General features: G+C 46.5%; 1 protein-coding gene across 1 annotated transcript in view; it reads left to right on the top strand.

Moving 5' to 3' along the window:
• GPR19 (G protein-coupled receptor 19) overlaps nt 1-4,167 on the top strand; it is a 32,256-nt gene extending 28,089 nt beyond the window's left edge. Inside the window, exon 2 of the mRNA XM_050966150.1 lies at nt 2,814-4,167. Coding sequence (XP_050822107.1) covers nt 2,836-4,083 — 1,248 coding nt within the window. The 5' untranslated portion in view covers nt 2,814-2,835 and the 3' untranslated portion in view covers nt 4,084-4,167. The remainder of the gene's footprint in view (nt 1-2,813) is intronic.
• The last annotated feature ends 18,184 nt before the right edge of the window (nt 4,168-22,351 follow it).

The raw sequence follows: 22,351 nt of genomic DNA, 5'->3' as shown, positions 1-22,351 counted from the left end.
AGAACAGAAGGGTGTGCTGTCTGGCGAGAACTAAGATATGGGATGTGGTCCTGAGGCTGAAGAAGAACCTAACAGAAGCAGGAAAGACTCCACTGATTCCCCCTCACATGGGAACAAATGACACAGCTAGATTCTCACAGGAATGTATCAAGGGAGACTATGCCAGACGGGGGAAGATGCTTAAAAAAATGGATACTCAAGTGATCTTTAGTGGGATTCTAGAGGAGGAGGGTGAAGGCAAGACAAGATTGTGATGATCAACAGATGCCTCAGGCAATGGTGCTATAAGGAGTCCCATCTTGCAAGATGCCGAGAGTTCCCAAATCCTACTAAAGTCAATGCAATTCTAGGGCACTCAATCCCTCACATAATCACTACTCTATTCACTTTCCAATCTTACACTTTCTTTTTTGACTGATGGGTTTGCTAGAGAATTCCAACCAGCCTTCATTAGAGGCATGAAGGCTATGACACAGCTGCATGGGGAGGATTGCTATGAAAATAGAGAAAATGAGGGTCTTTTCAGAGCTCCAGTAGGGAAACGGAGCCATGTGAGCATAGAAAAAGATAATAAGTCTTTGACATTGCTAAACTGAGCCATGCATCTGTACTCATATTGCAGATTGTTCCAAAACAATCAATTCTGACCATTGGAAACCAGTGTGTCAATTTATAGTGTGGCCTCCAAAACACACAGAAAATAATTTGACATATCTCAAAGCCAGCCAAAACATTTCCACTTATTCCCAGAGCCAGACAAGAGCTTCTCTATGAAATAGCTGTGGGCTGCCCAAGAAGTCTCAGCTTTTAAGTGGTGAATTGATCGCTATATTCAACAGTTCACTGTAGCAGTTTATAACCCGGTCATGAACCTACAGGATTTATTTTTACATTGCATCTAAAGTAGACACAAGTATATTCTCTCACTCATTCTCTCTTAGGCAGAGTCAGAGGACACAACTGAGCATAAATAGCTGGAGTGGACAGTGCTGCAGGACTGTCAGGACTGCTTGTTTTAATATTCAGAATTCTTATTCCAAGAATGTCAGTGCACATCTTCAGAATCTCACTCTACATCCATGTGTCACTGCACATGTATCCTCCTGTTACAGCCCCCAGCTTGAGAGTCTTACTCCTATAAAGACTCATGCTTTCAATTTGGCAGATCTATAGTGCTTGCCAAGATGTCAGCCCTTGCACAAAGACAGGGGTTGGCAACATGTTCATACACAGACACAAGTGTCCGTGGTAAAAATTTTGAGGTCTGTGGGGACACTTACCTCAGGCAACTTCCCACAAGTGGCTCCCTGTCCCTGCTGTTGCTGGCAGAGGCACGGCCAGGTGGCTCTACCTGCTGCCTCCATCCCCTTTCCCTGACCACTGACTCCGTGTCTCCCAGCCCATTGGCTGAGAACCATGGCCAATGGGAGTTGCAGGGGTGGCACCTGTGGATGTGGCAGTGTGCAGAGCTGCCTGGCTGCCCCTCTGTGTAGGTGCCGGAGAGGGGGCATACTGCTGCTTCCGGGAACTGCTTGAGGTAAGCACCGCCTGGAACGTGCATCCTGACCCCCTCCTGGGCCCCAACCCCCTACTGCAGTCCCAGCCCTGATCCCCCTCCCACCCTCCAAACCCCTTGATCCCAGCCTGGAGCATCCTCCTGCACCCCAAACCCCTCATCCCTAGCCCCACCCAAAAGTCTGCATCCCCAGGTGGAACCCTCACACACTCCCAATCCCCTGCTCCAGCCTGAAGCCCTCTCCCACACCCTGAACCCCTCATTTCTGGCCCTACCCCAGAACCCGCACCCCCAGCCCAGAGCCTGTACCCCCTCCCACATTCCAATTCCCCTTCCTCAGCCCGGAGCCCCCTCCCACCCCACACCAATGTCCATCACTAGAGTCTGGCAATTTTGTCAAGTGTCCATCGCGCAACATGGTGGTGCTGACCCTTGCACAAAGACCCCTCCAGAGCACACAATCCTCAGAAATTGACTATATTTCCTGTCTAATAAAAAAGCAATAGGCAGAGACAAAGTCAGGATAATCAGAGCATGAGACTAAACCTAACAGCTGGGTCCCCCTCACCTCCCAGCTTTTCACTAACTCTCTATCTTTCATTAACAGACTTTCTTCTACTGTATTCTTCCCCATCCCTTATTTATAAAGTTATGTAGCTGGTACAAATATTTTTAATTCACATTTATCTTGGCGGTTAATCCTCAGATGAGGTGACTGGGGAAGGAGAAGCAGATAACTGAGGATGGGTGAAGCAGTGAAGCTGGCAGCATTCTCCAGGGTGGCTTATTCCAGGATATGGTTCTCCAGTTGCTGAAGGAAATGTTGCACAGTGGCACTAGGTCTCACTCTGTCTCTCTGTCATCTCACCATTCAATAACCTCACTGATACTCTCAGTAACCTTCCACACTACCATTTACTCACCCCACTAATCCAACCCCCACCACCACAACTCACTCACCCAGTTACTACTACAACCAGTCACCCACCACACACACAACCCTCCACCACTCGCTCCTTTCAGTCACCCACACCCAGCTCCACAAAGTGACTTAGGCATTGCAATGCTCACCATCACGCAATATATACAGAAAAACACACACATATACATATATATATCCATCCAGGTTGTCAGGGAACTGTGGACTAGATTATAAACAGGTGTTTCTTGTATTCAAACGTGGGTTGGCTATTTGTTTACTTTTCATAATAATAGCCCAAAGCAAAATTTATTATTTTTAATCATATATTTTTCTCCTCCTTTTAACAATAATGTTTCTGCTTCTGTCTCCATTCAGAGCTCAAGAGAAAAACGTGACAATGATGTTTGCCTATGGTATGGATAATAGCAAAGGTTCTTTTGTTATCCCAACAGTACTGCTACTACTCCAGAACGACAGCCACTCTGAAACCTCTATGTCTCTGGCAAGCCATGAGATGACAGATTTAGCCAGGGAACACAGAGCAGACAGGAACAGTACTGTCTTGCGGTATGAACTGAGACCAGGGGAAATAGCAGTAGCCAGCATGGTTTTTGGAGCATTATGGCTGTTCTCTGTCTTTGGAAATTCCCTCGTTTGCCTAGTGATCCACCGGAGCAGGAGGACTCAGTCTACCACCAACTACTTTGTGGTCTCCATGGCTTGTGCCGATCTCCTCATTAGCATGACGAGTGCTCCATTTGTGCTGCTCCAGTTTATGTCTGGCAGGTGGACACTTGGGAGCATTATGTGCAAGCTAGTGAGATATTTTCAGTATCTCACCCCAGGTGTCCAGATCTACGTGCTGCTGTCTATCTGTGTAGATAGGTTCTACACAATTGTCTATCCTTTGAGTTTCAAAGTGTCCAGAGAAAAAGCCAAGAAAATGATTGCAGCATCTTGGATCTTTGATGCCGCTTTTGTGTCCCCAGCTTTCTTTTTCTATGGCTCCAGTTGGGACAACCATTGCAACTTTTTTCTCCCCTATTCTTGGGATGGAGCTGTCTATAGCATCATCCATCTTCTGGTGAGTTTTTTGATTCCATCCATTTTCATCATCCTATTTTACCAAAAGGTCATCAAATACATTTGGAGGATAGGAGCCGATGGCAGAACAGTCAGGCGGACCATGAATATAGTCCCAAGGACAAAAGTGAAAACCATCAAGATGTTCCTGATGTTAAATTTAGTATTTCTGCTATCATGGCTTCCTTTTTACGTGGTGCAGCTGTGGCACCCACAGGAGACAGACTACAGAAAGAGTTCTTTGGTTTTCATGGCCATCACATGGATATCCTTTAGTTCGTCAGCCTCTAAGCCCACCCTGTATTCAGTGTATAATGCAAACTTCAGGAAAGGGATGAAAGAAACATTTTGCATGTCCTCCATGAAATGCTACCGAAGCAATGCATACACCATCACCACCAGTTCAAGGATAGCCAAAAAAAATTACGTTGGAATCTCAGAAATCCCCGCACCAGCCAAAACTGTAACCAAAGACTCAATCTATGATTCATTTGACAGAGAAGCAAAGGAAAAAAAGCTTGCTTGGCCTATTAATTCAAACCCACCAAATACATTTGTCTAATTGATTTGAATAATTATTATGCACCACTAGATCAAAGAGCTTGATCTCTTTTTTGAACATATATTTAAATATTTTTGCATACAATTTAAAGAGAGACAAAATATGCTTTATTTTATTAAATGCATTGATTTTCTTGTATACAGTATTTTTTTTAATTTTAATTACATTCTGCTTTTTGGAACAATTATCCTACAACCATGAACAGTCTTTTCAAAAATCTCATACTATCTACATGTAAATAAAATAAAAACTGCTTTTTAGTACCACATGTTGACCACTCTGTATAAATGTGTAAAATCCATATAGACTACTTTTTGGTTACTATTCTAATGAGATGTTGTTGGAGTGTGTTTTTTCTCTTTGTGAAAATCTTGTGGGTGAGATCTTCGGAAGTGTTCAGCTTAGATTAAGTTTGCTCCCAGTAAATTAATGATAAAACCCACACTGACTTCAAGAGTAGAGTTAGCCCAGTGCTAAATGCTTTTGAATATCCTCCTGCCTGTATCTAATGGGCTCCTGTTGCTTTTCATGCCTAAGAAAATCTCTCTTTTGTCTTGGGTGCATTGGCTTCTTAATATTTCTATGAGACATTTCCCCCCACCACACATTTACACATTGGTCTATGAAAGAAAGGCAAACCAAGGTCTGTATCCTTCAAACAGTTACACAGGTGAGTAACTTTGCACGTGACTTGTGTCACTGAGTTCAATGGAACTGCTCACATGTGTAAAGCTACTCGTGGATCTGGGCTCAAGCACCATGTGGCCGAAGGGAACTACCATTTGGATCAAGGTTTTGAATAAGTAAAACCAAAACTAAAAACAGAAATTCACTGCATATTAGTGCAATAAATTTGGGGGAGGAGGCGGGCCCTGAGTGTGGGTTTTTACTTCATCTTTGTGCAGCACCATACACAATGGGGTCCAATCCCTAACTGGAGTCTCTAGGTCCTACCGTAATGCAAATTATTATTAGAGAGATTAAATTGCCAGAGCCAAGCATCCCAGGTGTTCACTGGAGGTGTTTTAAAACCAAATTCCATCACCCAAATATGTTTTATAAGTGTGTGTTCTCCTAAAAGCTTTGTACACACTGAGTGGGAAAGGAGTTTTTCTGATGCCTTACAAACCCTTTCCCTCTCTCTGTCAAGTCTTGACTCCCTGCTACCAAAGAAAGAGGAAGAGGGATGAATAACAGGTCAGGGCCAATGAGACTTTGAGGATCAGAGGATGTTACTAGAGAATGATGCACCCTGCTTCTGCCCATCCTGTTACACACACACACATGCTTTCTGAATAGTTTTCCCAGGATCATGAAGCCCAGGACTGAACTTGACTCCCCTGACATTTTAGTGCACATTTTAAATGGTCCCTGCATATTTGTCACTCACAGTTATGAAAAACAGGTGAGCGTGTTCTGCATCCTTCATCATATATAAGAGTATCAGCTTCCATAGCCCTATTATAATAATACACACGTCTACAGCACCTTTCATCCAAGGATGCAAAAATGCTTTGCACTAGAGGCTTACAAATATTATCCTCCTTTTACAAGTTGGGGAAGCTAAGGAACAGAATACATTTGAAGCGAGTAATTGGCAAAACTGGAAATAGAACATTTCTTTGCTCCCCATTCCCTGCTCTAAACACTAGACTTGCTGGCTCCCCAGCAAATATGACATTGTTGAGATACTTGAGCTATATAGGTTGCATTGTTGACCCTGTGTCCACTTCAGGAGTGTTATAATGTTTGCAAAGGCATTCAGTGTAGCTTGTAGTACTTCAGGTATAACAACTCTGCATTGCATTTGCCCTCTGATGGACCTGGAGACTCTGGTTCTGGAAACCTTTACTCTGATGTGATTTGAAGGAGGTTAACCTGGACTGCTATATTTGTTATCAATCCTTAGTGCACCTGCCAACGTATAACAGATTTAAACTGCATTCCCCTCCTGCTCAGGACTACAGCCACTTGCTGATGAACAAGGAGGAAGGGCCATGGCCAGGCTTCCCATCCACTTCCAAGGATATAGTGCTTCCAGCAGCATAAGCACTCCACCATCTTGCACTCAGAGAGTAATGGCTACCAGATGGTGGCTGCTTCCTGGGTGAGAGGACCGAGAAGGGACTACCACACCCACTACCCATGCCAATGCACTCACGCAGGGATAGAATCACTGTGGAGAACGTGTACTAACGTACCTAATAGACATCTTGGAAGAGACAAATTCGCATGTAGATGTTTTCACTGTCAATAAACATGGCTTCGGCTCATATCTCTGTACAAGCACAAAACAGAAGACTTTTAGATTTGTGTGACAGGGTGTATTAGCCCCACAAAAGTGCAGCAGGGGTAACCCTTCTTTCTTGGCTGAGGAGGCCATGCTCCCTCTGTTCTGCTGAGCATGCTCCAGCTGAAGACAGTATTATCCATAGATTCTAGGACTGGAAGGGACCTCGAGAGGTCATCGGGTCCAGTCCCTGCCCCCATGGCAGGACCAAATACTGTCTAGACCATCCCGGATAGATATTTATCTAACCTACTCTTAAATATCTCCAGAAATGGAGATTCCACACCTTCCTCACCTATCCTGGAGATTCCAGGATATAAAAGGCAGCAGAGCAGAGACTGCTGGTGAGGAAAGAAGTGCACTGCTGACTCCTTGAGGAGGAACACCTGCACTCCAGGACACAGAGGCCAGCCAGATGGAGATGTACCCCAACACACAGGCTCGGGACACAGCAGAAAGAGGCGAGACCATGCAGACCCAGAGACAAACTGCAGAGAATCAGGTAGGAAGTGACCCAGGGAAACTTTGTGAGGAAGTGGTTGTAGAACCGGAGACAGGCTCAGCATGTTTTAGTAGGATCCCCGTCGAGCTGGTGGTGGACAACCCCGCCACCTACAGGACCCTGGGCTGGGACCTGGTGGAGAGGGCGGGTCTGGGTCCCCCTATCCTGGCCACTGCGCACCCCGGGGTGGTGGCCCAGCTCACCTACACTATTGACTCTGGCCACTGGGCTGCACTGCCCTGAAAGCAAAGGCCATATTGCTGACTCTGGCCACTAGGCTGTACCGCCCTGATAGCAAGGGAAGGGCTACTGACTCTGGCCACTAGGCCACACTGTCCTGCACCCAAGGGCCAGGCTACTGACTAAGGACACAGGGTCCAGCAGCCCCAAGACCGGGAGCAGCCCTACAGACTAAACCACAGGGCTGTAATGCACCTCTCTCCCTCCTGCAAAGGGCGACGGGGTGTATCAGCTCCATAATAACAAGTGAAGAATGCAGGCAATGATTGGGGCCTGCTAAAATTCCCAAACCAGACAGATGGAGGCCAAGAAGGTTCTGAAATGGTTACTAGAGGACCAGCATCAACAGCAGACACAGCTGCTCCAGCAGCTCATCTTCTGGCAACAGCTCCAGATGGAGCAGCAGCAGGAGCAGCAGCACCAGCTCATGTGAGAGTTGGCCACCCAACCACAGGTGCAGCAGGAACGTCTAGTCCAACAGTGGACAGTATGACAGGGTTTCTGGACGGTACACCTGACAAAAATGGGACCCAGTGATGACCCAGGGAGTTTCCTCATGAACTTCAAGCAGGTCTCCACTGCTGCCCGATGGCCACCTGAGCACTGGGCCATGCTTGTGACCACTTACTTAACTGCCCAGCACAGACCACATACAGGAACCTTGACCCTCAGGAGGCACTAGAATACTCTAAGGTCAAGGCAGCTATCCTGGACCAAACAGGTGTCAACCCCAAAACATACTGCCAGTGACTCCACTGTGAACGGTACCCGCCAGATGCCAGACCCAGCGCTGTGGCACAATGAGTCCGGGGTTACTGTTGGCAGTGGTTTGAACCGGAACACCGGACTGGAGTCCAAGTGGCTGAAGCCATGGCCTTGGAACAATTCATCCAGATCCTGCCTGCTGGGGAGGGAGGGAAGAGTGGGTACAATGGCATCGCCCAGCAACCCTCACCAAAGCGGTCTCCTTGACAGAGGACTAGGTGGCCGCTGAGGAATCAAAGTGATCCGGCCATAAACCGGGGAGCCCAGGAGAGCGAGACTGACCAGCAGGCTTGGGGCCCTGCAAGACCGAAGGGGGGGGAGTTCCCGCCTCTTATCCAGTATGCCGGCACCCACAATGGTGCTCACTACAAGGGATCAAATCATGACTGGTGTTACAAGTGTGTATAAGAGGGGCACTTCAGGAGAGAATGACCCTACATGGACTATAACTATGGGTAGGTATGGGTGGCCGGTCACCATGCCCAGAAGAGGGAACTGGGTAAAATTTTGATTCCCGTTTGGGTGAACAGGACATCAACAATGGCCCTAGTTCACTCAAGATACAGTCAAACACTCATCCGGGCCAGCCTAGTTGAGATCACGGGTCTGGCTGGAGCACCCATATATCTTCAGTGCATCCATGGAGACATGAGACTGTACCCGACCACCTGGGTACGACTTGAGGCTGCCCATCAGGAAGGACTATGCTTGGTTGGGAGGGCCCTAAAGCTAGCCTACCCAGTGATCCTGGGGCATGATTGGCAGGGCTTCACTGACCTCCTTCAGGAGTGGAGTGCACACTCTCTGGGAATTAGGGGACATGCCTCACAAAGAAGGGGTTGCTGGGCCTTCCAAGGCTGGATGACCCCAAAGTCGGACCCTTGGGGAACCCCGGGACACCAGAGGCAGGCCACAACCTGGCTGAAGCCCTGATAAGGGAAGGGCTAGGATGACTGGACATTGACAGGGACTTCCTAGAAGAACAAAGGGAAGACTGAACCCTCAGCCAGGCCTGGGAACAGTCACCAGGCCCTACCCAGAAGGACCACCAACCTCAGCACTTTCTCCAAGGACCGCAGTTTGAGATCCGCAATGATCTTCTCTACCGACTGGTCCAGGACCCACAGATGAAGGAAGACCTGTGTCAACTGCCAGTACCACGGCGGTTCGGGAGAGGCTTGCTCCACCTGGCCCACTCAGTACCCTGGGCAGGGCACCTGGAGAGGGGTAAAATGCTGCAGAGGGTGGCCAAAGAATTTTTTGGTCCAGTATTCACCAAAAGGTGCAGTACTATTGTGCCTCTTGCCCCAAGTGCCAGAAAGCCAGTGCGAAGGAAAGCCCCCCTTGTGCCCTTATCCCTGGGCGGGATCTTCTTCAAGCATATTGGCCTGGATCTGGTAGAGCCCCTGGAGAGGAGCAGCATGGGCCACAAGTATGTTTTCATCATAGCCAGCTACATGACACAGTACCCCAAAGCTGTCCCTTTGCGAACCGCCACTGCCCCCGCTATCGCTAACGAACTCCTGCAGATCTTCGCCAGACTAACACACAAGATATTGACAGACCAGGGAACTAATGTAACATTGAGGTTGATGGTTGAGCTGTGCCCCCTGCTAAATATCCAGGCCCACAAAACCTTGGTTTACCACCCCCAGATTGAAGGATTAATGGAGAGGTTCAATAGGACCCTGAAATCGATGATGGAGGACGATCCCTGGGACTGGGATAAGTTGCTGCCGCACTACTCTTTGCCATACAATAGGTCCAACAGGCATCCACTGGTTTTTCTATATTCAAACTCTTCTATGAGAGTCAGCCTCAGAGAATCCTGGACCTCCTGAGGGAGACTTGGGAGGAACAGGAAACCCAAGTCAGAGGATCTGTCCAGTACATACTGCGGTTTTGCGAACAGCTCCAGGAGCTGGGTACCTGGGCGCCGGACAACCTGTTGTGGGCCCAATGCGCCCAAGAGAACCAGCACAACAGTGGAACAGAGATGAGGATCTTTGAGCCAGAGACCAGGTCCTGTTGTTATTACCAACTTTGGAGTCCAAGCTGATGGCCAAGTAGCAGAGCCTCTTTGAAGTAACCAGATGGGTAGCGCCTGTCAACTATAAGATACAGCTACCAGGACACCAGAGAGATACATGGGTCTACCACACAAACCTCCTCAAGGCCTGGAAGAAATGGGAAGACCTGATGATTGCCCAGTACCCTCCAGAACCTGAGTTGGGGCCACTAGCTGACAAACACTCTGAGCCAAGGCCAGTGGCAATCAGCCAGGAGCTCGATCCCAAACAGCAGGATCAGGTCTGATGGCTAGTATCAGCCTTCCCCACTGTCTTGTCAGCCCGGCCAGGAAGAACGAATGTGACAAGCCATCACATCACCACCATCCCTGGTGAGAAGGTAAGGTAAGAAATAACCAAGAAGATGTGGAGGGTTGTACAGAAGGAACTAGAAAGGATGCTAGCCCTGGAAGTGATTGAGGAGTCCAGGAGTGAGTGGCGGAGCCCTATAAACCTCGTCCCCCACCCCGATGGAGCAGTCAGATTCTGCGTTGACTTCAGGAACTTGAATGCCGTCTCTCAGTTTGCTGCAAGCCCCATGCCCCAGGTGGACAAACTGCTCGAGCGGCTGAATGATGCAGAATTTATCTCTACATTAGACCTTACCAAGGGATATTGGCAGGGCAGATCCCTTTGACACCAGGCTCCAAAGAGAAGATGGCCTTTCCTACACCATTTGGCTTATATCAGTTCACCATGATGCCTTTTGGGTTGCATGGGGCCGCAGCTACCTTTCAATGGCTCACGAATCAAATACTGAGCCCCTATAATTTGTACGTCACCACGTACATCGATGATATTGTTGTCTATAGTGCGGGCTGGAAGGAACATCTCCAACACCTCACCAGCATGCTGCGAGCCCTGGGAGATGCAGGCCGCACCACAAACCCAGCCAAGTGTCACTTGGGTCAGTGGGAGGTGACTTACCTGGGCTACATCGTGGGTAAGGGAAAGCTATGTCCCTTAATAGAAAAAGAGCAGGCCTTATGGGACTACCTCACCCCCACAACAAAGAGACATGTACAGCAATTCTTAGGGCTGGCCGGATATTACTATCATTTTGTACTCAACTTCGCCACACTTGCCGCCCCACTGATGGACTTGACAAAAAACTTCCAACCATGGAAAATCCAGTGGTCAGAGGACTGTGAGACTGACTTCCAGGCCCTATGAGAGCGGTTGACTTGGAAGCTGGTGTTCTCCCAGCCTCACTTCACAAAATCCTTCATTCTTCAAACGGATGCTTCAAAGGTAGGACTGGGAGTGGTGCTGTCTCAAAAACTAGAGGGGGAGGAGCACCCAATCCTGAACCTCAGCCGCAAGTTGTTCCCCCTGCTACTCCACCATAGAACGAGAACTTAACCCCCTTGCTGTTAAGTGGGCAGTCGATGCCTTAAGGTATTACCTCTTAAGGAGGCCTCTTTCTCTTGGTAACTAACCATGCACCCCTCCTATGGATCCATTGTATGAAGGAAACAAACACGCAAATCATGCAGTGGTACCTCTCCAGGCAACCTCATGCCTTCCACATGCTGCACCAGCCAGGGAAGGCCCATGTGAATGCAGATTTCTTCTTTGGGGCAGGAGGAGAAGCAGGGGAAGGAAGACAGCTCCCAGACAGCATCTTAAGGGGGAGAGTGTGTGGCAGGATGTATTAGCCCCATACTGGTGCATCATGGGTTAACCCTTCTCTCTTGGCCGAGGAGCCCACCCCCTCAGCTTTTCTGGGCATGCTCCAGCTAGAGACAGGATATAAAAAGCAGCAGTGCAGCTCAGTTTGGGCTGACTGCCGGTGAGGAAAGAGGTGCACTGCTGACTCCTAGGGGAGGAATGCCTGCACTCCAGGACACAAAGCCCAGCTAGAAGGAGATGGACCCTGACACACAGGCTAAGGACACCAGAGAGAGGGGAGAGACCATGGAGACCTGGAGATTGCAAACTGCAGAGAATCAGGTAGGAAGTGACCCAGGGAAACTTTGTGAGGAAGTGGTTGTAAAACCAGAGACAGGCTCAGTGTGTTTCAGTAGGTTCCATGCAGAGCTGGTGGTGGGCAATCCTGCCATGGATAGGGCCCTGGGCTGGGACCAAGTGCAGAGGGCAGGCCTGGGTCTCCCTATCCTGGCCACCACCCACCCCGGGGTGGTGGCCCAGCTCACTTGCACTATTGACTCTGATTGCTAAGCCACACTGCCCTGAGAGCAAGGGCCATATTGCTGACTTTGGCTGCCAGGTTGTGTTGCCCTGCATGCAAGGGCCAGACTACTGATTAGGGGTTGTGTGGCTCTGTGGCCTGAGACTGGGGGAAGCCCTACAGACTCAACCTCAGGGCTGTAACACACCTCTCCCCTACCCCCAAAGGGTGACGGGGTGTATCAGCCCCACGACAGTTTGTCACAAAGGAACCAACCACTAGTTTGAAACAAGAGGAGGAGTGATCACTGACCCAGCCGAGGAAGAGGGAAAGCATTGCTTATCCAAGCTGAAGAGAGGAGCGGGAGCTGCCCTGTCCTTTTAGCAAAAGAAGAGAGCTACAGTTTTCCCATTTCCCCTTTCCTCTAAACCGAGGTTCCAACTAAAGGTCTGTCTATTTTAGTATCTTGTCTACGACAAGCAGGACACTTCAGAGGAAGTTGTAAACAGCCCATCTCTTAAAATAATGCACATACATATGCATTTCCTGGAGGTGGCTACCTACAGAAACCACAGAAATTATGTCAACACTTTTAGGAATCAAGCCAAGTCAATGCAGCAAAAATATATGTGCAGCTTGGTCAAATCTCCATTGCCAGTTCCCAATCTGTAGTCTCAACCCCACAGTCCTTATTCAGCCAAAATGCCCACTGAAGAGTAGGGCCCTGTGTTGGATTAATACAACTGATACTGTACACACACATGCACAAACATATATGTATGTATACATGCACACACAAATCAGTGTCTCCTGCAGGAGCTCAATGTTCGATTCTGAAAGCATAAGGACCGCTTATTCTTCTAATACTCAAGCATACAACCACAATTTTAGACATTTCTTTTTTCTGATTATACATAATTAACCACTTGGTGGCACTGTGGACACTGGGCAGATAAGTCCAGCTGTTAATAATGCTCGTCACATCTATGATGTAGGTTAAATGCCAGTTTCATAGCAACAAGGCAATAAGAGATGTTTAAAAATCATGAGTACTCAAAGACAGCTGCAGCAGCGAAGGATAACTTGATTAATCTCTCACTGTGGTCAAAATACGGATCAATGTCTAAGTGAAATTCCAAAACAATGCCCATAGCAGCCTGAAGATTATTTCAATTTCTAACCAACAATGAACCAAATTGTAAATCCAGCATGCACATTCCCTAGTTGACAGCTCAGCCCAATCAAACTTTAAATTGACCTTAACAAAAGTATTGGGCAAATGCATCTCAGATCCATTCACTTTATATGGCAAGTTTCAGCAGTCGTGTTAGTCTGTATCCGCAAAAAGAATGAGGAGTACTTGTAGCACCTTAGAGACTAACAAATTTATTTGAGCATAAGGTTTCGTGGGCTACAGCCCACTTCATCAGATGCAATGAAGTGGGCTATAGCCCACAAAAGCTTATGCTCAAATAAATGTGTTAGTCTCTAAGGTGCCACAAGTACTCCTGTTCTTTTCACTTTATATGGCTTATTCCTGGGATAAATTTGTCCCATTATGTCTGGACAACAGGTACATTTCTTGCATAGACTACAAGGGCTGGGAAATGGCATCTCATATGAACCAGATGACAAGACCTGGTTTCAAAAATATGGAGGATAATGAAGACTCTTATTGTAAATTAAAGGTTGAGTAGAGTATGAGAAGTATTTATTTTTTCCTGATGTAGATATCAGCAGTATTATTGAGAACTTGACAGTGTATATGTGTTGAATAATAATTTTTAGAAAACTTATAATGTTGCTTCAAGGTACTGTACTGACACCTTCGGAAAATGAAGAGAACTGTACAAAGTCACACAGTGAACATGTAGACAGCAGCAACGCAAAATCTCCTCTCCCTCCCCCACAAGCATGCCTCAACTGTGAATTAAGGGAATTGTCTGGATTCATAAAAGGGTAATTCTGTCCCCATGTTGAATCCATCAGCAGAAGCTTCAGCTGGTGCCCTTTGTGATGCTGCTTGTTGCAATGTAGATGTTTGTCTGCTAGGTGCTGAAGAGAGATCACCAACTCTTTTCACACACCCCACTGATCAGCTACTAGACAGCAGTGACTTTCAGTCACTACTGATTTGGTCCGCAATTGAACTGGTAAGAGGGTCAGGTCCTGAAGTCCCTTCTTGGAGGTTACTCAGGTAAAGCTCCATCAGACCTCACTGGAGGTTTTACCTGTGAACTGAGTACGACCTGCAGGAGGTCACCCTTACTTGCTAAGGATTTTGAAAGGGGCAGTGTTTTTCTATTATATAAGTTCATCAGCAATAACTCCACTGAAGTCAATGGATTTTCAGTGATGTAAAACCAGAGTACATGAAATCAGAATCAGGCCCTAAGATTTTAGGCAGATACTTGGGGTTAAATCATGGCCACGCTGAAGTCAGTGGCAAAATTCCCATTGACTTCAGTGGGAACAGCATTCCACCCTAGATGAAGAGAACAAAACAGAACAAAAACCCAAAACACATTAGGGAAGGTATAATTTAATAAATAATGACCTTTGGCAGCAGATACACTAAACCACAGGTGACCCATTACTTGGATTCCACGGAAATGATCATGCCCAGGCTTCCAAATTCTAGACTACGGCCCAAGGGCAGATGTTAGTCACACCAACTCCTTTGGAGTTTCTGGCCGTGTGTCACACCAGATTTATGCCAGTGTGTCTCCAGAGAAATCAGTGCATCTGTAGCAGTGTAAAACTAGGATAATGGTGTAGAGAATGCTTCCACACCACAGATATAGGGGTCAACAAGTGATGCTTACTTCCAATGAATTTTTAACTCCAAGATGTGGAAGATGGTGCCTGAGTTAAACCAAATTAACTGGCCGGTTTCTCTCAAAGAGAATGTAGGTAGACATTTGTTTTCCTGTAGAAACAGGAGAAAGGTAGAAAGGAGAAGAATGACGAAGTGGGTTATTGCAGGTACTGCAACCTAAATGTAAACTCCTCATAGCAGGGATGGTGGCATCTTTGTTTTGTACAACACTACATGCCCCATTAATAGTAATAATTCATATGCCATCAACACGGACATGCTATCCTGTAGCAATCGTTCCAACAGAGCTTGGTAAAAACTGTTTGAAGCAAAGGCTAGTGGCGCTCCACAAAGGCTCTCAGACAGGGTTCGAATACTTATGAACTATAAGCTCTTTCAAAGCCTAAAGTAAAAGTGGCCAAAGGATTTCGGACTGGGGACTCACAAAATCATCGCTGATTGAGATTCTGGATTGCAACTGTCTCAGGGGCTGCTTTACAAATCTAGCTCATTGACTCATCTTACTGCACCAGGCTACCAGAGACCTTATTTGTGTGCTTGTTGGAAGGCCTATCCTACACTGCTTCTTGGGCCCTATTTAACTTTTCAGAGGTTTCAGGCAACAAAATGGGCATCCAGTCTCCATATGCAATGCTAGTGATGGCAGAGAAAAACACTACGGACCTTTTGAAAAACTGGGGTTTGCGAAATATCTTAAGAGACTGTTTTAGGGGTATCATCTGGCTTGGCAGACTGGGCAACTTTGGAAGAGCAGCATTCAGACTAAGATGGCCCTTTTACAGCCAGATTACAAAACCGCTGGCATCTGACTTCGCTGCATTCCAGGATTTGGGAATCAGAATTCAGACTTCCCTCTGCCAACCAGCATCACGGCAGCTGTCCAGCAATTCTTCTCTGCACTAGTATGGGGAGCTCAAAGTGTAATGTAGAGAACAATACTGCTCCAACACACACCCCACGGCTTCATTTAGCTAGGAATTTTGGTTAGCTGGATTTTGGTGAATTGGGGATTTTCCAGTGTTATACATTAACCATCAAAAATTCTGTTCAAATAATAATTAAAAAAAAACGTGCCACCCAGGACTTCCGGTTTCTCACTATGTTGCATTGCAGGGTCACTCAGATCTTAATAGAAGCTAGAGGATAGAACTCAGATCCTCCTACTCCAAAATCTCAGGTTTCTACCATAAGATTTCAAAGGGTAATCTCTCTTGGATGCAAGCTCCTTGGGTCAAAGACTGTCTTTTTGTTCTGTGTTCGTAACGCACCTAGTACAATGGAGTCCTGACCCATGACGGGATTCTAGGCAATAGTGCAATACAAAGAATAATAATAGCTCTTAGCAAGATAAGGCCGATGACATACATTTGAGAAGCTCTGCTTCCATCCAGCAGGGAGTGGTGGTACACATGCATACCAGCCACAGATTGCAGTATTTAAAGGGATCCCACCATAGCATGGGGGAACATCTCTCTTTGCAAGTATTTCTGCATGGGCACGTACTTCATATATTTCTCTTCCTCTTTTAATTGTTTTTTAATTCTATGAAAACAGAATTGTTTTTCTTAGGAACATTTTACATGTTTCATGCACACCTAGAAATCCATCGACTTCAATGTTAAACATTTGTATGTGCAAGTGTAAACCATACACCTTCTGGGTGTGATGTTCTGTCCTATCTAGTGGCACCAAGACCACTTAAAGAGAGAGAGATAAAATGAGTCTGCTCTACAACCTTAGCTAACAGCCAGTTGGCTTTTAGCTCATGCAGTAAAGGCTCATGCACTAAGCTCCAGAGGACCTGGTTCGCTGATGACTGGGGTCTGTCGGCATGACAAGTGGGGGCTCGTCCGGGATTTCAACTGGGAAGACTCTGAAACTCCGGATGCACTTCCTTGGCTTTTAGCTCATACTATAGAGGCTTATGCACTAAACACCACACTAAGAGGTCCCTAGTTCAATCCTGCACACTGATGACCGGGGTCTGTCAGCGTTACACAGGGAAGATTCCTAGGAATTGAGGGTCTGATCCTATTTCCATTGACATCAATGGCAAAACTCCCATTGACTTCAATTGCAGCAGGCCTTCAAAATGAGGGAAGACAAATAAAATATACATATTGGCTCATAAAGAGAAGTTGTTCTAAGTAGGTTGTTTCTCCATGAGACATCAACATTTGTTTGTTTTTGTGTGTCAGACTTAGTTACCCCAAAACCTGGAAATTCAAACTTAAGGGATTCCATGGCGGCTACTCAGGTCTGGTCAATCCCACAGTGTTATTATAACATTGATTTGCTAGATTAAAATCCCTTGGCTTGTTCTTTCAAACAGTAGTTTGATTGAAGTTGTCAGTCTGAATGGAATCTTTATGACTCTTCCATTGAGATCATACCATCTCCATCAATGGAAGGCCATGAGGCAGTATTACTCAACTCTCATTGGACCTCGCTGCAGTGAAACTGTTAACAGTGCTTCCATTGAGGTCAAATGAATGGAAGTACATGAGACAGCCCCATTATCTGTGGCACATTGATGAGACAGACTATAATGGCGGCTCTATCTGTCAACACATACCAAACAAATCTCTAATCTGTGGATCCCCAATGCTGAGACATTCCAGTGTATTGTGCTTATGCACAGAGAGTTGTGGATCTGTGTATGGAGAATAATTCTCAAAGCATTACAAATCTTGAAGGACAATAGTAACTGCACTAACCACAGGCAGGGACTGTTTTTTCCTAACTTGCTCTATTGCTTTGAATGATGTGGGGAATCCACCTCCAAGCACTAAAACCACAGGATGAACTAACAGTCTCCTAGATATAATTTTAAAAATCAAAGTGTTTTTCAAGCTACAGAAGCTCACTAATGGTCTGAAACCACAACATTCTTCATTTTTAATCGTTTCTGTTATAAACTAAAATACAATTGGATGTATTTTCCCCTCCCCCCCAAATTGTAAACTAAACTGAAAGGGCAAGGAAAATATCAATTACCACTATTATTTCACAGTCTGGAATACCACATCACCATTTTGAAACTCAGGGCAGGTCTAAACTTAAAACTTCTGCTGCTATAACAATGACGGTTAGGGACTGATTTTTTTATTTTTTATTTTTTTTACAGTACCATGCCACTAAAACCCTTAGCATAGCCTCAGTCTATACCAGCATAAAAGTGCTTTGGCTGGTATAGCTTATTTCACTGAAGAAACTGGTATAAGCTATACTTGCAAAAAATACTTTTTTGCTGGTGACACTAGGAAGGTTTGTCTGTATAGATATGCATCTACTGTTATACTGGCAAGCCTTTTCTTAAAAGCCTTAAAGCAGGGGTCTCAAACACATGGCCCATGGGGCTCTTGAGTATGGCCTGCCAAGCTCTCCGCGTCCCACAGGATTGCCCCCTGTGGCGTTGCAAGCTCCGCACTGCTGTCTGAAGCAGCTGGCAGCACGCCCCTTTGGGCCGGGGGTGGAGGGGGAAGGAGGCAGAGGACTCCTGCATTACCTTTTTCCAGGCACCACCCCTTACAGCTCCCATTGGCCGGGAACAGGGAACCGCGACCAATGGGAGCTTTGTGGGAGGTACCTAGAGGAGTGGCAAGAGCAGTGCACACACAGAACCCTGAGCCCTCCCCGCCCCTAGGGGCTGCAGGGACACAGTTCCAGCTGCTTCCTAGAATGGAGCAGCGCGGAGCCGAGGGCCAGGGCAGGCAGGGAGCCTAAGTGGTGCTGGGCTGGAGCCCACATCCTGTACCCCAACTCCCTACCCTGAGCTCCCTGCCCCACCACACACCCCTCCTGCACCCCAACTCCCTGCCCTGAACCCCCTGCCACATCTCACATCCCTCCTGCACCCCAACTCCCTGCCCTGAGCCCCCTGCCCCACCCCACACCCCTCCTGCACCCCAACTCCCTACCTTGAGCCCTCTGCCCCACCCCACACCCCTCCTGCACCCCAACTCCCTGCCTTGAACTCCCTGCCACATCTCGCACCCCTCCTGCACTCCCTGCTCTGAGCCACCTGCCGCACCCCTGACCCTCTTGCATCCCCCCCACCAACAACCTGCCCTGAGCCCCCGCCACACCGTGCACACCACCTGCACCTCAACTTCCTGCTCTGAGCCCCCACCACACCCTGCACCCTTTCTGCACTGCCTGGTGGCAGCATTGTGGTAGGGACTTCGGGAAAGGGGTTGGATTGGGGCAGGGAAGGGGTGGCAAGAGGTGGGGCAGGCAGGGGCGGGGCCTAATGGAAGGGGTGGAGTGGGACAGGGCCATAGCAGCAAAGAACGTGGCCCTCTCTGAACATATGTTCGGGGCCCCTTACAATGCAGAAACTGGAATGCGGTATTTATTTTATACAATATACAGGGTTCATATTATGTATACATAGGCCTACAGTGTACATGTATTCCGTATTTACGCAAAGCGCTTCTTTCGAGCCTTGTTCTCCGCAAATTGGTTAATCAATGAGTCATAGTCCAGAGATCTGGCAATCTTGTTTTCGATTGAGATAACTGCAAGCGCAGAAAGCCTGTCATCTGTCATGGTTGAGCGCAGGATATTCTTGATCAGTTTCATTCTGCTGAAGCTCCTTTCAGCACCAGCGACAGTAACTGGTGTGGTCAGAAGAATTCTGATGCAAATGCAAAGATTCGGATATATCTCCTGAAGGCTGTTCTTGTATATGTATGTTAAAAAATTGTTTGCCGTGACAAGTCCTCTCTCTTTCTCGATGACATAAATAAAACGATTCAATTCCATTATGAGTTCGTTGGCATCAATGTCTCCCCTTTTTCTTTCAAAATTTTTGCTGTGATTCTCCAGTTCATTTTCTTTGTGACACTGCTTCAGGCTGTTAGTGTTGTACAGAAATCCAAACAACTTATACCACTCCACGAGTTGGTCAAATCATGACGAAACAGAAGATATGGCCTGACCAGTGAGAACAAGAAAGAACTGCGATTTGAATTTTTCTTCGGCAGAAGGATGACTCGAATTATCAGCACATTCGTAATCAAACATTCTCTTCTTACGTCGCACTCTGGTTTCTGGAAACACCTGCTCAATACCCATATGCTCTGCTATTTCACGTGCATTTGTGACCACAGAGTCATATCCTGTATTTCAATAGTCTTCCAAAAATTTCATTGTAGCACCAACTTCTGCCTGCAGTACGTCAATTGACACATCTGGTGACTGAATTAATTTGCTGGTTTTATTGACGTGCAATAGTATATCGTACCACGTGTACACAGTCAGAACAAAAGGCCATGTAGTAACATGGTCTAAAAGCGCACCAGCTTCTGTTGCTGTATTGCCATCTTTCTTTTCAAGCGCATATTCTCGCAAAGATGACAAAGCATTGCACAATTCTTCAAGGTGATAACGCAATGGCTTCACAGCATCAATTATCGACTCCCAACAAGTGTCCGATAACCCTTTAACAGATATTGGCATATGTTCTTGAAGTATATCCCAACGTGAAGGTGAAGAAGAAAAGATAACACATATTCTGTTAATCAGACCAAAAACGTCAACGGCATATTTCGATGACTTTGCCGCATCTGAGATCACAAGATTCCAAGTGTGAGCTCCACATGGTACATACAAGGCACGGTCATTTATTTCTAGCATGTGGGCTTGAACTCCTTTATTCTTTCCTCTCAGATTTGCGCCGTTATCATAAGCTTGGCCTCTCATGTCAGCAATGTCTATTCCTAAGTTGTTTGCCTTTTCAAGAAACGCTTCCAATAAGCCCTCGCCAGTTGTATCATGAACATTAAGAAAACCAACAAACACTTCACGAATATTGACACCATCTTCACCGTTGCATTCAACAAAGCGTAACACCACGGACATCTGTTCTTCATGTGACACGTCGGGAGTACAGTCCAAAATAACTGAATAATATTTTGCTTTTTTAAGCTGCGCTATGTTGGCCTCTTGAATGTTACTGGCAACAAGTTGAATCAGCTCGTTTTGGATCTGTGGACTGAGGTACTGAACATGTGTCTCTGCCTTCTTAATCCTCTGTAAAAGTTCGCTGAGGACAGTATCATACTTTGCAAGCAATTCAAACAGTCCCCAAAAGTTGCCATTCGAAGGATCTCCGAGCTTTTCATTACTTCCTCGAAATGCCAAGTTTCTTTCGGACAAGAAAATAATGACATCAACAATGCGTTTGACAACATTTCTCCAGAAATCTCTTTCTTTCAGTAAAGCCTGCAATTCGAGTTGGTCAATAGATGTACGGTTTACTATGCCTGACTGAAGGTCAAACCATTTCACCATACAGTCTTGATGACCTTTGTCTGTTTCATGCTGCTGAAGTCTTTTTGACAGTGCTTTCCAAGCAGATGTTCCACGACGTAGCGGTATGTCGCCAGTGCCAAATAATTTACAACAAAAACAAAAAATGGCATCTTTCTGAACTGAGTACATTAACCATGAACGTCTTATTTTCTTGCCATTTGCCATGGTTCGATAGAAATGAGTACTTGTGAACCTCCTTCTTTCCTCGTTAAATGGAAATTCGTAACTTTCATTCTGCTGCGGTGGGCCACATGCAACAATGTCACACACTTGCCTGTCCGATATTATAGACGGCCAATCTCCTGGATTATCAGTCAGTGGTTCAGATTCAGATACTTCTTTCTCGGCAGCAGATGGAATATCTGTCACAGTTTGTTTGGTAGAACAACTGGCTTCACCTTCGACCTCACTTGAAGCACTTCTGGATACTTCTGGATACGATTCGTTGCAGCTAGCACTGTCCGTTTCATGTGCCTGTACCTGTACGTTGGATTGCAGGGCAAAATACGTTGACAACTTTGGAATTTTCTCAAGTTCCTTCTCGGCATCTTTTGCTGCCTTTCGTTTACTAGCTCCGCTCTTATACATTCTCTTAGACATCACAAAGCACGCTTCTGCATTGGAAACGATAAAAAACTAAACAACTAAATTAATAACATTTATCTGCCGACCACCATTATGAACGCAAATACACATTCTTTGAATGGGTCCAACTAAAATTCGAAACTGACCGACAGACAACTGATGTAGCCAATAGCATTATGATGTATCATAATGACTTCACGGTTTTGTCAGTAAAACCGACATGGATTGTGCAATAGCGTCAATAAATGTCACTTACCTAGTTATACCCTACATTTTTTTTGCCACTTTTAGGGGCCCCCTTCCTTGAGGGGCCCCCTCCGGTCGGAGGGTACGGAGGGCGCTCGCTACGCCTCTGGAGTGGGGGCAGAGCCAGAGGCAGCAAGGGGGGGATGTCAATGATGGGCCCTCAGTTCAATGCACTAGTCCTCATGTGGCCCTCATGGTCATTTGAGTTTGAGACTCAAATTCCCAGTTGCTATTCAAACTCAAGTTAGTAGTATCTAGTTTGCATATTAATTTAAGCTCAGCA

Source organism: Gopherus flavomarginatus, chromosome 1 (assembly GCF_025201925.1).
Source record: "Gopherus flavomarginatus isolate rGopFla2 chromosome 1, rGopFla2.mat.asm, whole genome shotgun sequence".
Classification (NCBI taxonomy): Eukaryota; Metazoa; Chordata; order Testudines; family Testudinidae; genus Gopherus; species Gopherus flavomarginatus.
The sequence above is the reverse complement of the archived record's forward strand: the minus strand, read 5'-3'. Positions and strand labels throughout refer to the sequence as shown.